We start from the raw sequence: 13,191 nt of genomic DNA on the forward strand, positions 1-13,191 counted from the left end.
AACCATGGTGATTACGTCGTCGTCTTCGACTTATGAGCAAACGTCTTATTTTGACGGGGTATTGTATGTATGTATGTATGTATGTATGTTCTTTAGTTACATTTTTATTTTATTGTAATACTAACATCAATTGACTCGTTACGTTTTATTTTGCTAGATAAAAAATATAAATTATGTCAAAAAGTTCTGACTGTTTCCTCACTTTAAATTGGCTTATACTTTTCATAAGATGAAATAGAAAATTTATAAATTGATAATAAAATCAACTCAGAACTTACATCATACTTAATTGATTGCATTGTAACTGCATCAAATATTATTTTTGTTAAAAAAAAAAAAAATCCACACAACATACTCACAGGATCAAGCACACACTAAAAGGTTAATGGGTAACTGATTTATTTTGAAAATCATCAACAATTTGAAAACAATATTCTTTGCACCTAATGATCTCTATTTGCTGACGATACTGACAAACTTAAAGAACTTCAATGGTTTTACATTCAGAGATAAATACATAGGATCTACACGTCAAGATCAGACACAGTCAGGGACACAGACGGGGCTGTGCTGGGTAAGGGGTCAGGTCTATCATCAGAGATAATAAAGCAGTGATGCAGTCTAAGGTTTACACAGGCACAGAACACAGAGAATGGCTACTACTTCAACAAGAGTAAATCCATCTCTAATACGCAATAATACATGTTTTGAGGTAATGTAGACGAGCAACATTTATGACCAAAACATATTTAAATATTCTTTTTTATTTTAACCTCACTTGGCTACTCACATTGTCCTGTGCTATTAGCAAAAATACTAATCTCCTGTGTTGCAACTTTCGGACCAATGACTAGTGATACCAATAACACGGCGGATGCTGTCAAAGTAAATGAGATTAATCCCCACAATGTAGTCACCTTCTCTGGACCCACTGGAGTGAAGAACTTAGAAAATGGACTAAAGCAGGAAAAAGGGGGTTGTGTAGAGATACTGAGAGACATGTTGATTACTGGCCATGCCAAGACCTGACATTTACATGACTCTTCAACCACCACTTGTGATTGGATCTCACTTCTTTTTTTTCACATGCAAACACACACATCCAACCCGAGCGACACAGCTGGCTTAGTTATCAATATGCTTGTAAGTGTGTGGGAAACAAAGTGGTTGAGTGAGCACAGTTTTAACCATTTAAAACAAAACTAAAACCAGTCAGACCTTTGTTAAAAATATGTCTTGCCAGTAGAGGAGGCTGTCCTTGATTGCTGCTCAGTATATTTTTGTGTTCAAAACATTCAAAAGACGTGGACACATGTAGCCCAGCCCACCTCTATCTCAGGTCTCAGTGATTCAATCTCAAATGTTTTCTTATGATTGGATCACCTGAGATGGAGGAAAATGTCGTGTGAATAGGGCCCACATGAAAAGGGGAGGAGATCAAAGAACAGGTGCTGGGAGACCAAACGTATGACGTGAGCAGGGTTGATTGGGAAATTGAAACGCTACACCAGAAACTAAATTCATAGTGCAGTTGGATAAAAATTGCGTACTTTTTATTTTCCTGATGTTTTTTTTTCTCTGCATTTGTTTATTCTGTTATCTGAATGCCACTCATCTTGACTACAACATGGTCAACTTTTAAAATGGGGAATATATCGATGTTTGTGTGAGTGGCAAAGTAAGGTGTGGCAACCAAATATGCCCAGGCTCACAACAGACACAATTAATTTAAAAAATGTAAATACATTGTATGTCTGCATGTGTATGTTGGCATGGTGTGCTGAAAGACGCTCATGTTACTGTATACAGTCCATGACATGTATCTGCAGTGTGTCCATATCTGGAGCCTGGTACTTGCACTTAGGACAACATAAATCTGGCAGATCCTCAGCTCCGGCTGCTCCTTGATCACCAACTGGCACCAAACCCTGATTGCGGAATGAGGGGGCAGGAGGCACTGTGTTAAAAGCTGGACCTTGGAACACGCCTAAAGGCAATGGAAAAGAAAACATGAGAAGAAACTAACAAAATACATTTGTCATCACATTTGGACCTGGAGATGGTGAAGTAACACAAAAACTAAGCAGGTATATTTTGATATTTTTACAGAAAACCAAATCAGTTACACAGTCTGCAATTATGTTATTTTTGGATTAAAATATCGTGAAAATAAATTATTTTACTGGGGGAAATGTAAGCTCTCTAAGGCACCTGCACCCCACTTTGATAAGGCCTGCTCTACTGCCACTGCACTTTGTTCGCCTGCTATGTGCTGCTGGGACAGGTCAGTAACAAAAAACCAAAACCATAGGTTAAACAAGCTTAACAAACTGAATGAAGTGGCAGTATTCAGCTTCTCAGTTAGAAGGAATATATATTTATATATTTTGAACAGTCCATTGAGTGTAGCATTTTAATAATCAGGTTAATCAGGGAGTTGTACTCCAGAGGGAGGCTTCACATAACTGACTGTTGTATGCTTTTGAGCCATTCAAATGTATATTTTACTATCCCCTAGAGAGGGCACAAGAAAATGTACATACATGATTTGAATACATTTATTGTATGTGCATGTTATGGGTTTAACTGTACCTTGTGGAGGAGGAATGTGTGGGGCCCGTGATGGAAAGTCCTCCATGTGCCTCATTTTCATTTGCTCCATACGTGCACTGCAGAGGTGAACATACACAACTTTCATAAATGATCCCACTTTTACAAATGCAAAGAAATATACCTATGATAATACATGCATTATATGAACACAGATAAAAAAAAAAAAAAAAAGTTGGAGCACACAGGTTAAGCTGCATAAAATGTATATATCATCCCTGTGCCCACATACAGGGAACAAATAATTGTTATAATTGATAATGAGAAAGTGTTATGCAGTTGTTTTTTTTTTTGTTTTACCGTGATGTGGCCTCCTGTTTGAGCCTCTCAATCTCAGTCCGAGCCTGAGTTAGTTGATCTTGCAACTCCTCCTTCTTCTGGTTCAACTTTTCTCTTGCTTCTCGCTCCGCAAGGAAATCTGCTTTGTAGATCTCAGCCTGAACAACCACAAACACAGTGATATTTTGACAGTGATATTAACAGTCAAAGGCATGGACATGGACACATGGTCTTTCAGAAAATCAGCAAAAATGCAGGTTGCATCCACCAATTCTCATGATACCACAGTGACCAAAAAATAAATTTTCAGAGTTCAGAGAAAGTTATAGGTTTGTTTGGTTTTTTTTTGTGCAATTTGCATGTTCTCCTTATGTTTGCATGGGTTCCCTCTGGGCATTCCAGCTTCCTCTCACAGTCAAAATTCAAATCATTAATTGAGTGTACTCTGTCAGTCCAATGTCTGTCCAATGTCAGTTGGGATTGGTTCTAGTCTCCCCATGACCTGGACTGACAAGCTCTATAGATAATGGTTGGATGGAAATATTTAGGAATGAATTAGGAAAATTAAGGGGAAACTCAACCTTTCTTTTGCTGAGTAAGCATCTTTTGGCTAGTTCAATTTATTTGCTCCTGCTTCTAACCAGCGAGTAAGTTTAATATTCTAGTATTTATCATTGACATGATCTTTTACTACACAAACAGACTGAGACGGCAAACAAGTATATGGTGCAGTCCAACCCATGACAACATAGAAGTCTGTCTATGCTGTCTTATCACAATTATAAGTCCTAATAAGAGAGGACATTTTAAAAAACATAATGCCATTCTACCAGGACCTAAGCCACCAGGTCTTGTCAGCAGATTAACATTTGAAACTTTATGAAACTCATCACAGACTCTCTAGGTCATGAGACTACACAAATAGGAATGTCTTCAATGAGGAATTTGCTTTGCAACTCCCAACCTCCTAATCCAATCTGTCAAATGAGAACCTAATATTTCCAGATGTTGAACAGGTATGTAACTGTACCTGTGCGGCAAGGACAGGAACAGTCTCCAGTGAACCTTTCTGCTGCTCCACCTCCTCCTTCAGTTTGTCGATCAGATCTTGTTTCAGGGCCAGTGCTCGCTCTGCCTCCTCTAGTCGACTGCATAGATCTCCTCCCTAGAAGGCAAACACACAACACACAGAGGAAAATGTGAGTGTTAACCCGTGTGTCAAATAGTAAAATAGCAAAGCTGATGAGCTGTCCATGTGTTTTTACCTCACTCTTCAGTTTGGAGTCGTAGTCTCTAAAGAGACATGTGTAAGCGTGCTGCAGCTGTGTCAGTTTTTTCCTGAGAATAAAGGAAGAGAATTTTACCTTTCATAATAAACACTTGCTATTAGGATAAACCAAATTTTGAATATATCTCAACAGGAGTAGTAACCAAAGTAACACTTTCTACTACTACTAAAAATAATAACAACTTGTAATATTATTATAAATATTATTCACTCATTCATCTTCTATCGCTTCTATCCATTTCCTGGTCGCAGGTGGTGCTGGAGCCAATCCCTGCTCATATTGGGTGAGGGTACACCCTGGACAGGTCGCCAGTCCATCACAGGGCCACCACACAGAAACAGAGACCAACAACCACTCACACTCACACTCTGACCTAGAGACAATTTAGAGTCCCCACTTCACATGAACATGCATGTCTTTTGACAGTGGGAGGAAACTGAAGTACCTGGAGGAAATCCATGCAGGCACGGGGACAACATGCACACTTCACACAGAGAAGGCCCAGGGCCTGGGAATCAAACTCTTGACTTTCTTGTTGTGGGGCAAAAGCGTTAAACACTTAAACTCTCTAAGAATAAGTGGCTAATGGATGATGCATTTCTTTGATTCATTTCTTGATACCTTGTACACATAAGATAAAACAAATATATTTCTGGGGAATTGAGCAACTCTCAATATGATGGTCAAACACAATAACGTGAATTTCTATTTTATCTGTTTTTTGGAAGTTGAATAGAATATTTGATCAGGTTTTACACAACGTATTATCCGTAAAATTGTTGATATTGTTTTTTTGAAAAGAAAACCTGCTGAACCCCTACATCTTCCTAAAAGCCATAAGAGAGTTATGACCAGCTGTTACATTGTGTTTGTGTATTAAACCCACTTCTCCTCCGTGACAACATGTCTCTCTGTCTTCAAGGCCTGCTCCAGGCTCTGGGTCTGCAGCAGAAGTTTATCCATGGCTACATGATGCTGCTTCCTTTGGTGCTCAAGATCCCGCTCTGCCACCTGCAGGGCTTTCAGCTTATTACACAGCCTGTGCAGAGGTGAAGACATGAGAAATGCACATCAACACAGACACACACTTGCATATGAACATATATATTGACAAAGCTTACTTTTCTTCCAACACCTTGCGCTCATGCTCGCTTTTCTCCAGGCAGCTCTGTCTCTCATTTAGCTCTCCTAACAGGGAAGTAGCCTGAGCTTTTAGAGCCTCACAGTCTTTGGCCAGCTGCAAATACACAACCCAGTGTTTGATATTTTAACACTGCTTCATTCAGTACTACATTTGTAACCGTGTAGCTTCATTTGTTGAAAAATTTGGGATTTTAATTCGTACCTGAGCACAGTCCTTGTCCTTCTGTTTGAGCAGAGCTTCAGTTCTGTCGCGCTGCGCCGAACTCTTCTGTAGGTAATCAAGCTTCTCCTCCAGCTCTCGATACCTGCAGAAAACAACTTATTCATAAGTGAATGACAAAAGCTGACAAAACTATTTATACCCTCTGATGTTCTCTCAAGCTCCTTTCTTCCTCCTCTCAGATATTTTTCTATGCCTTAAATGAATGGTAAATTACAAATAACAGGAAATACTTTTGTCAGGTAATGTTCAGTTCTTTCATTAATAATTGTGGTTACATTATTGGTTATTGAGTTCAGACTCATGAGGGTTAAAATTATTTGAACGATTTCAACCTAAGAATGCAACATCCCAAAATGTGATGATAAACCAGAAAAAGGTCTATATACTCCCTGAATGGAATGCATGTTTACTTACATTAAATTAAGGCTGGATTATTATTTTTCATTATCATTCATTACAATTTGCAAGTGGGTACTTCTCATTTTGCAAGCTGCATTTATTTACTTAAATTTACAGCATCGCAATTACAAATAACAGCAGGTCAAAGTTTGTACATGTTGCTGTCAAATGTATCCTGCTGTAAATAATTAACATTAATTCTGTGTCAACAAATAATATATATGTTTATTTAAACAAGAATCAATATGAAATCATCACATTACCTTTTTTAAATTTGGCAATCTTACCTAGATTATACAAGCACATCTCTAATGTCAACATAGAGAATCATCTTTTAGTAGGTGGAAACCCTTTTAAAAATCCTGTGCAGTTTTGGGGTTTTTTTGTCCTTTGTGTGACTTAAATGGTAAGGAAAGAAAGCTGAGTTTGTCTGTTATCTGTTATACTTTGCTTTTAATTATGTTTGTATGTAATTTCAGAGGATCGCAAACAAAATTGTCAAAAATAACAACAAAACAAACACAAATTTACAGGAAAACAATTTAAATGAAGGAGGAGACAATGTAGACATGCATACATAGAATGAGAGAGAGAAAGCCACACAGAGCTGTGGGCTCACCTGCCCTGTGTGGCCTGAAGCTGCTCTGTGAGTTTAGCCAAGCTAGAGCTGGAGGAGGAAACAGAGGGAGGAGTAGAAAGAAGAAGACATCTCAGAGCTCAGAGCTTTTTCAGCAGCACAAACACAGAAACTAAGAAAACATGCAGTTATCCTCATTCCGCAGAGAAGACTGGTATGCTGGCAGGCTTTGATAGGTCAGTCCAAGAGCTACCAACAACTAGTTGAACACAGCCAGTTAGTTCAGTGCAGGTATTATCAGTAATATGTGTGAGAAGTGGAACTGTCGTACCAGTCAGAGGAGTGCTGTGCTTCTGAGCGATGTTGAACAACCTCCTCTGTAACATTGTTTGTCTGTGGAAACACACAAGTGTTTTAGATCACAGATTGCATCGGACCCCAGGAAAACTAGCTTTTGTTGTAGCAGCTCAATATGTGACAGTCGTGATAAGCTACAGAAGTGAGGCAATTAATTCTCCAAACAATCCAAGTTAACATTAACTCACTAGAATTGATATTTCCTCATCATAATGCACCACATGTTGTGCACCACTGAACATACAATAGGCCTCATAAAAACACCAAAGATGCAAACTTAATTTTTAAGTTTTTGTGATTTCAGAAAAATAATTATCTCTTTGGTAGGATACATTTATCAGCCTAACCCTAACCCTAACCCTTTATGCTTACTCTTTTTCAAATCTTTACTATGGTTCAGTGCCTTAGTATGAGTGAATTAGAAGTTAAATATAGTAGCCAAAATGAGCTACAGTAGAATATAATGTCCAGTCAGCCAAACTTTTCATTGTATGTTTATGCCCTATTTGTTCTTATCCCTATTTCCTCTCTATCACCACTATTGGGGATTGATAAGAACATAAAAATGCCCTAAAATAGCATATTAAAAGGGAAATTTGCTAAATCTTACTTAAAAAAAAAATAAAAAAAATCAAGTTCTCAGAAAAAAAACTAAAGTACAGTGGCATGAAGTACCTCATGAAACACAAAAATGGCAAAATTCACAATACAAAAAAAGAAACAATTGAATTTGGTGGACTCAGGTGCTGTCGAGAAGGTAATGGCGGAGAAGCCCACTTCGAGCTTCATTGTCCATCAATCTGTAGGTGATACAGTACAGGCTAAAAGTATGGACACACCTTCTCATTCAAATGAATAGGAAAGTGTGTCCAAACTTTTGTACTTTTGTACATACTGTATAACGGATGTTATGTCCATCCGAATTTATGGGCTGTGGTTTGTTGTTATTGCTGTTATTAGGGCTGGGCGATTCTTCTACTGCTTCTGACTGGGAAGCAAGGATGTGTGTGCTCACTCAATTGCTTAGTATGGCGGTCTTCCAAAGAGAAAAGTAATACTTGTGCTTAGGGTCCAACTGGCCGCATAAAGTATTTTCTACAATATAGCCTATTGCCATTTGGTAATTGTTATGCCTGAAATTGTGATTGAAAATATGATTAATCTTTGAGTCGTACTTATTACTCTGCTCTGCGCCATGGTGCTGCATTACTGCAGCGGTCCTTAGGGGAAAGAATCTACTCGTATCACAGTCTCACCTGTGCCTGCGCCAACTTGGCTCGTAGTTGATCAATGCAGCGCCGCATCCGCTCTCTCTCTTTCTCCCCCTCATCTTTGTCTCTCTCCAGCTCTTCATTCTTCCTTCTCAGCTCTCTCATCCCCTCTTCCAGCTTTTCCTTATGGCTCTTCAGCAGCTGTAGGAACTCATTTGCACCTTCCACAGGCTGCATAAAGACATGTGAAAAGTGACAGAACCATAGATAAATAGATGCAGTGACGCATGATGATGAGAGGGTAGCACACAGAGTCAGATCTTTTCACCCAGGGTTGGACACCAGGTAGAAATACACCGAAATTTTAGATAACAGTAAGAGGTAAGAGGAGTTTACAGAGGCTGTGAGGGAAAGTAGAAAGGGATAAATCGGTAAATGGCTCAACCTTCATTCAATCCAGTTTCCTGTTCAGAAAACTGAGGATGAAACCTGGACGACCCCATGATTTAGAATGCCAATTTTAAAATGGAGTTTCCAATAATGAAGCTGGTGTAAATTTATGGCCATTTTTTCCAATCATTTTATTCTGGGCGTCTGCTAAAATAAATTGGCATGCTCAAAAATACATTGTAAAGTTTTCCCTGAGAATCAAGTTGTGCTATAGTCTATATGTAGACTTCACATGACAACATTCATAACTTATAAATAGTTTTTAATCAGTGGATAATTCCAGACTAAAGGATGACAAATAAGGGAGGAAGAGATGTAAAGATGGACTTCTCCACTGTCCTGCTGGATTATGTGATTAATAAATCAGAATAAATTTGATTTTAGTGTTCACAGTTACTCGAAAATTAACCGAGTGGTTAAATTGTGGTTAATGTACAATACAGGCCAAAAGTTTGGACACAATACTTATTCAAATGAATAGGAAAGTGTGTCCAAACTTTTTGCCTGTACTGTATCTGAGTAACGATGTGTAGCATGGTAATATTAATTAATACTGAAGCATTGTTTGTGTGTGTCCCTGCACTGCTTATTACCAACGTGATCTGGTCTCCTGTGTCTCAGTTAAACATCACATAACAAGAAAAATAACGCAGGCTGTGAATGTCCTGTTGGAACGTACAGACTGTCCTGTCTTTCAGAAACGACTGTGTCACAGTACAATATTTGGAACAGTGTTGAGAATCTGGTATGAATGAAGTGGATTTTTATCCAGGAAGATGACAGCATGGTGTTGCTAAAAATGCGATATTATGCTGCAAAAACAGAAAACCTCTTTAATTTGTGATATGCACTTTGGGGATGTACCAAGCTTGCAGGTTGGCAACATGAAAGGACATATTGATGCCAGTTGGTCTAGGAATTAATGTCTAGACCTTCAGGGATTCGTTTCATAAAAGAGAAAATTATGCCTTTCTTTGAAGTAGTTACTGTTTTTGCTGTGAACTAGGAACCCTGCCCCTCTTTAGATCATTTACATGCACAAACATTTTAGTAACACACAATAAGAAAGGGAAAACTCAGAAAAGCATAAGAGGTCCTCTTAAAAAGTTGCATAGTGATCAGTGTTAGACTTTCATTTCAGAATTCCTCGCTTAAAGGTTGTCCAGTCATATATCTTGAAGTCCAGATTACTGACCTGCCTGATTAAGAATGAGAATAAGGATGCACTGAATAGTCTCACCTGTCCACTTTCCCTGCCCATCACCTCCCCCAGTACCTCTGAAAAGGAGGTAGGGGGAGTGGGGAGGGGGCTACTCAAGGAGCTATGCAAACTCGCAGCGTCCTAGACACATGGACACATCCATTAGATGAAAACGAACAAGTTCATCCAAACCAAAAAGGGAAAATGGCAATGCACATCTTACCAGGCTCCGAGGTGGTGTGGTCTGTGTGTGTTGATCTGTCTCTTCAACTCTTTTTTTCTCCCTCTGATCCAGAGTCTGAAATACACAACAGAAACTGGTGGGTCTACTGTTCACAGAAACCAGAAAATTTGCTGATTTCCCAACATTCTGTGTCGTTTATCATCTTATTGAATGTTTTTACCTCAGTGAGCGGCTATAATAGGCTTTGCGGCTACAATTTAATGACAACCCATTGTCTTCAGCTTTCCCTGTTTTCATTGTGTAATCAGTGAGACCAATGCCATCATTCTTGTTCTGTTTTTAACCTTTATTTATGTTTCTTTTGTCAGATGATTTGATTAACAGCAGCTTGGCAGTTGCTGCTGGTTAAAGAGGGAAATTTTACTGTTAGATTGGCTATGGAAGAACACAGTTTGGACCACAGTGAACATAAGTGGAGAGAATTTGATGGGCAGAGAGAAGAGCAAAGGGGCTATATCAAGTACAGAAAAGAAGATGGTGGAGATAAGACAGCAACTCAGATACACCGCACACAGTTTTAGTCTGCATGTGTGAGGGATCAGAAAATAGTCTCATTAAATGCATTAATTGTAATAATTTAAGTAAAATGGCCAGCGCACTCTGTTCATTAACCTGGTGGACCTGAGCAACGAATCCTGCATCCTGATGTTGGCTGTTCTATTAATTCTATTAAGTGTTGTTAAATTTAAAACATGATAACAAATGCAGCTTAATTTTAGTTACTATTACAGGTGCAATATAAATCAGTGTGTAACTGGAAAATAAGCATGTGATTACTCTAGGAGAAAATATGAACTTGTAAAAATAATAATAAAATAATATACACTGAAATCCTGTATGCACAGACCAACATTAGAATATGAAGCCTTTAAGTAGCTGATTCAATATGTTGAAAAAGGAAGCAGAAAGTTGCCTCTAACCTGTGGTCCGTCAAGTGGACCATTCCTTTGGGGGCGCCCCTGGAGGTCTTCAGTTTGGCTGGAACTGCAACAATGATTGGAAGAAGAGGCTGGGCCACTCACAAGACCCTGCAAGGAGTGGTTCTCCTGCGCCAGCCTCTCCACCAGGGCCCTGGCTTCCTGGAAACGAGAGCTGAGAAATTCTCTTTCCTCTCTCGTCCTTCGCTGCCATCCCTCCATCTCCTCACAGCGCTGACGCAATGCAAAGTTGCTCCTCCGCAAGGCCTCTGGTAGACACAGGGGTGGAGATACAAAGAAAAGTAGGAGACTTACACATCACACAAAGAAACAGGTTTTACAACAAGTAATATTAAATGCACAAGGAGGAGGTATCATAAGAAAACTAAATTTTGCAGGCAACGCTGAAGGTTGAGTGGTTGGAGTGCATGCCATGTCATGGCAGTATCCCGAGTCTAAATCTGGCCCGGGACCCATGCTGCAGATTGTTCCCCTCTGTCTCTGTTTCTTGATGGCCACTCTGTCAATCACTGACTGAAACAGGCATAAAAGCCCCAAATATATCTTAAAGCTTGGCTGAATTAATTAAATGGCAGCATTTCTTCCTTTTAATATATAAGTTAATTTTGGGAAACAATTTTTTATAACACCGCATCGGTTTTTCCCATGAGACTGACATGACTGAATCTGTTTTCTGACTGTATTACACGCCCACTTTCACTTTAATTAATTAATTAGTTAAGTCTATTAGTTAAAAGTTACTTTCTATTTTTATCAAATCAGTGATCCTCAGTTGCTGTTGACCTCACTTGATAGTTTGCCTCCAGTTGTGTGAGTGTGTAACAGAATATAATAATAGGAATAATAATAGAGGTGAATTACAGTTAGAGATACTATACAGATACTAACAATGGCTATTTGTAATTTTGCATTCTGCACGCACACACATTAATGATTATCCTTTCTGAAGGAAATGCTCTATGTATTGTTCCATCATTGACATCATGCCTGGCACCACAACTGCAAATATACCAAGTGTTTTCATTAGTAACTCTATAATCTGGTATCACATGCTGGATATACTGTGTTACGATTAGTGAATATTCATTTATCTTTTTCATAATTTATTTAAAATGAGTGTTTCCTACCTCTAAGCTGCTGGTTATCACCCAGCAACCTTGTCACCACCTCATTGGCAGCAAGCTCTGGTGGGACCCTGAGGGCCCCACCACTATCCTCTCCTGACATTTCCCACTGCATCGGGCCATCAGGCTGAGGCTGCACCATCTCTGTAGAAACACAAACAGTGATATCTACATTTATGTACGCACACAAAACTACCGATGTCACTGCACGGCTCCTGCCTCCATCATGCATCGGAGTCAATCATAGCACATCACAGCGTAGGCGGCGTGACGCGGTGATTTTACTTTCAGTTTAATCACTCCTCAGAATCTTGGTCCATACTTTGTCTCAGACCACCTGATATGATTACGAGGCTTCAGTCTTATGACTCACCTGTTCAGTGCCAGTTATCCTCTCTGGCCAGTAAACCGTTGCACAGGTACCGGTGTGAGAAAGGAAAACATTACGTCATCCCAGAAGCCATGAGGCAAAGATCTCAACCAACAGAAAACTTGTTTAAGACAACTGTATACAATATAAAAAAAAATACTACAATATAAATTAGACAATGATCGTGCACTTCTATGTTATCAGTATATGCCAAACTCATATTTAAAACAACCAATGCTATTAATTGACGCAGTTTTCCTCACCGCAGACATAGGATGAAATCTGTCCTCTCTACACATCGTGTTTGACAGCTAACGTTAAAGCATCACAGCTACGAAAATATCTTACCCTCTCTTTCTCAGTTGTGTTGTCCGTAATACCAGACAGTCACGCTGTCGCTTACACACCACCAGTTAGGGAGCTTAGCTAATGTAACTTAGCCAACGTTGGGAAGCTGGAAAATGCTAGACAGCTAGCGACTTAGCTCAGGAGCTAACCAGGATCATCTAGAAAGCATCAGACTAATTCAAGTAACTCGCTGGTTGACTTAAAGTGTGATCTACATCAGCGAGGTGGATATCTCCCAACATATGTAGAGCTAAATTAAATAACGTTAGCCCTATTCTAGACGTTCTTTCTGGATGAGTTGAGGTTATCTGTCAGAGCCGCGGCGAATGTTGTTAGCTCAGGAAATGCATTTTGTTATTTTACTCTGAGTTTTGACTCACAGGCAGCACTTCCTCTCCAGTGCAAACGACTGGCTGACTGAAATATAA

The 13,191-nt window shown here is 39.2% G+C and overlaps 1 protein-coding gene across 1 annotated transcript; it reads right to left on the reverse strand.

Annotated features, from left to right (window-relative positions):
* Positions 1-388: 388 nt before the first annotated feature.
* Positions 389-13,108, reverse strand: ikbkg (inhibitor of nuclear factor kappa B kinase regulatory subunit gamma). Its single transcript, XM_029506319.1, has 16 exons — positions 12,419-13,108; positions 12,049-12,189; positions 10,904-11,169; positions 9,963-10,037; positions 9,779-9,880; positions 8,134-8,319; positions 6,852-6,913; positions 6,563-6,610; positions 5,524-5,626; positions 5,300-5,415; positions 5,065-5,217; positions 4,155-4,227; positions 3,920-4,054; positions 2,911-3,047; positions 2,593-2,669; positions 389-1,987 (listed from the first exon to the last, which is right to left on the reverse strand). The coding sequence occupies exons 2-16, from the start codon at positions 12,185-12,187 to the stop codon at positions 1,797-1,799; spliced, it is 1,863 nt and encodes a 620-aa protein (XP_029362179.1). The 5' UTR covers positions 12,188-12,189; positions 12,419-13,108; the 3' UTR covers positions 389-1,796.
* Positions 13,109-13,191: the final 83 nt, after the last annotated feature.

This window comes from Echeneis naucrates, chromosome 7 (genome assembly GCF_900963305.1).
Source record: "Echeneis naucrates chromosome 7, fEcheNa1.1, whole genome shotgun sequence".
Taxonomy (NCBI): domain Eukaryota; kingdom Metazoa; phylum Chordata; class Actinopteri; order Carangiformes; family Echeneidae; genus Echeneis; species Echeneis naucrates.

Excerpts from the sequence above, each read along its gene's own strand:
- ikbkg (XM_029506319.1), bottom strand. The coding sequence starts at position 12,187 with ATGGTGCAGCCTCAGCCTGATGGCCCGATGCAGTGGGAAATGTCAGGA. Across the intron at positions 5,416-5,523 it reads AGGACAAGGACTGTGCTCAG|CTGGCCAAAGACTGTGAGGC; the intron begins GTACGAATTAAA and ends GTGTATTTGCAG. Across the intron at positions 5,218-5,299 it reads CGCAAGGTGTTGGAAGAAAA|GCTGTGTAATAAGCTGAAAG; the intron begins GTAAGCTTTGTC and ends ACCTCTGCACAG.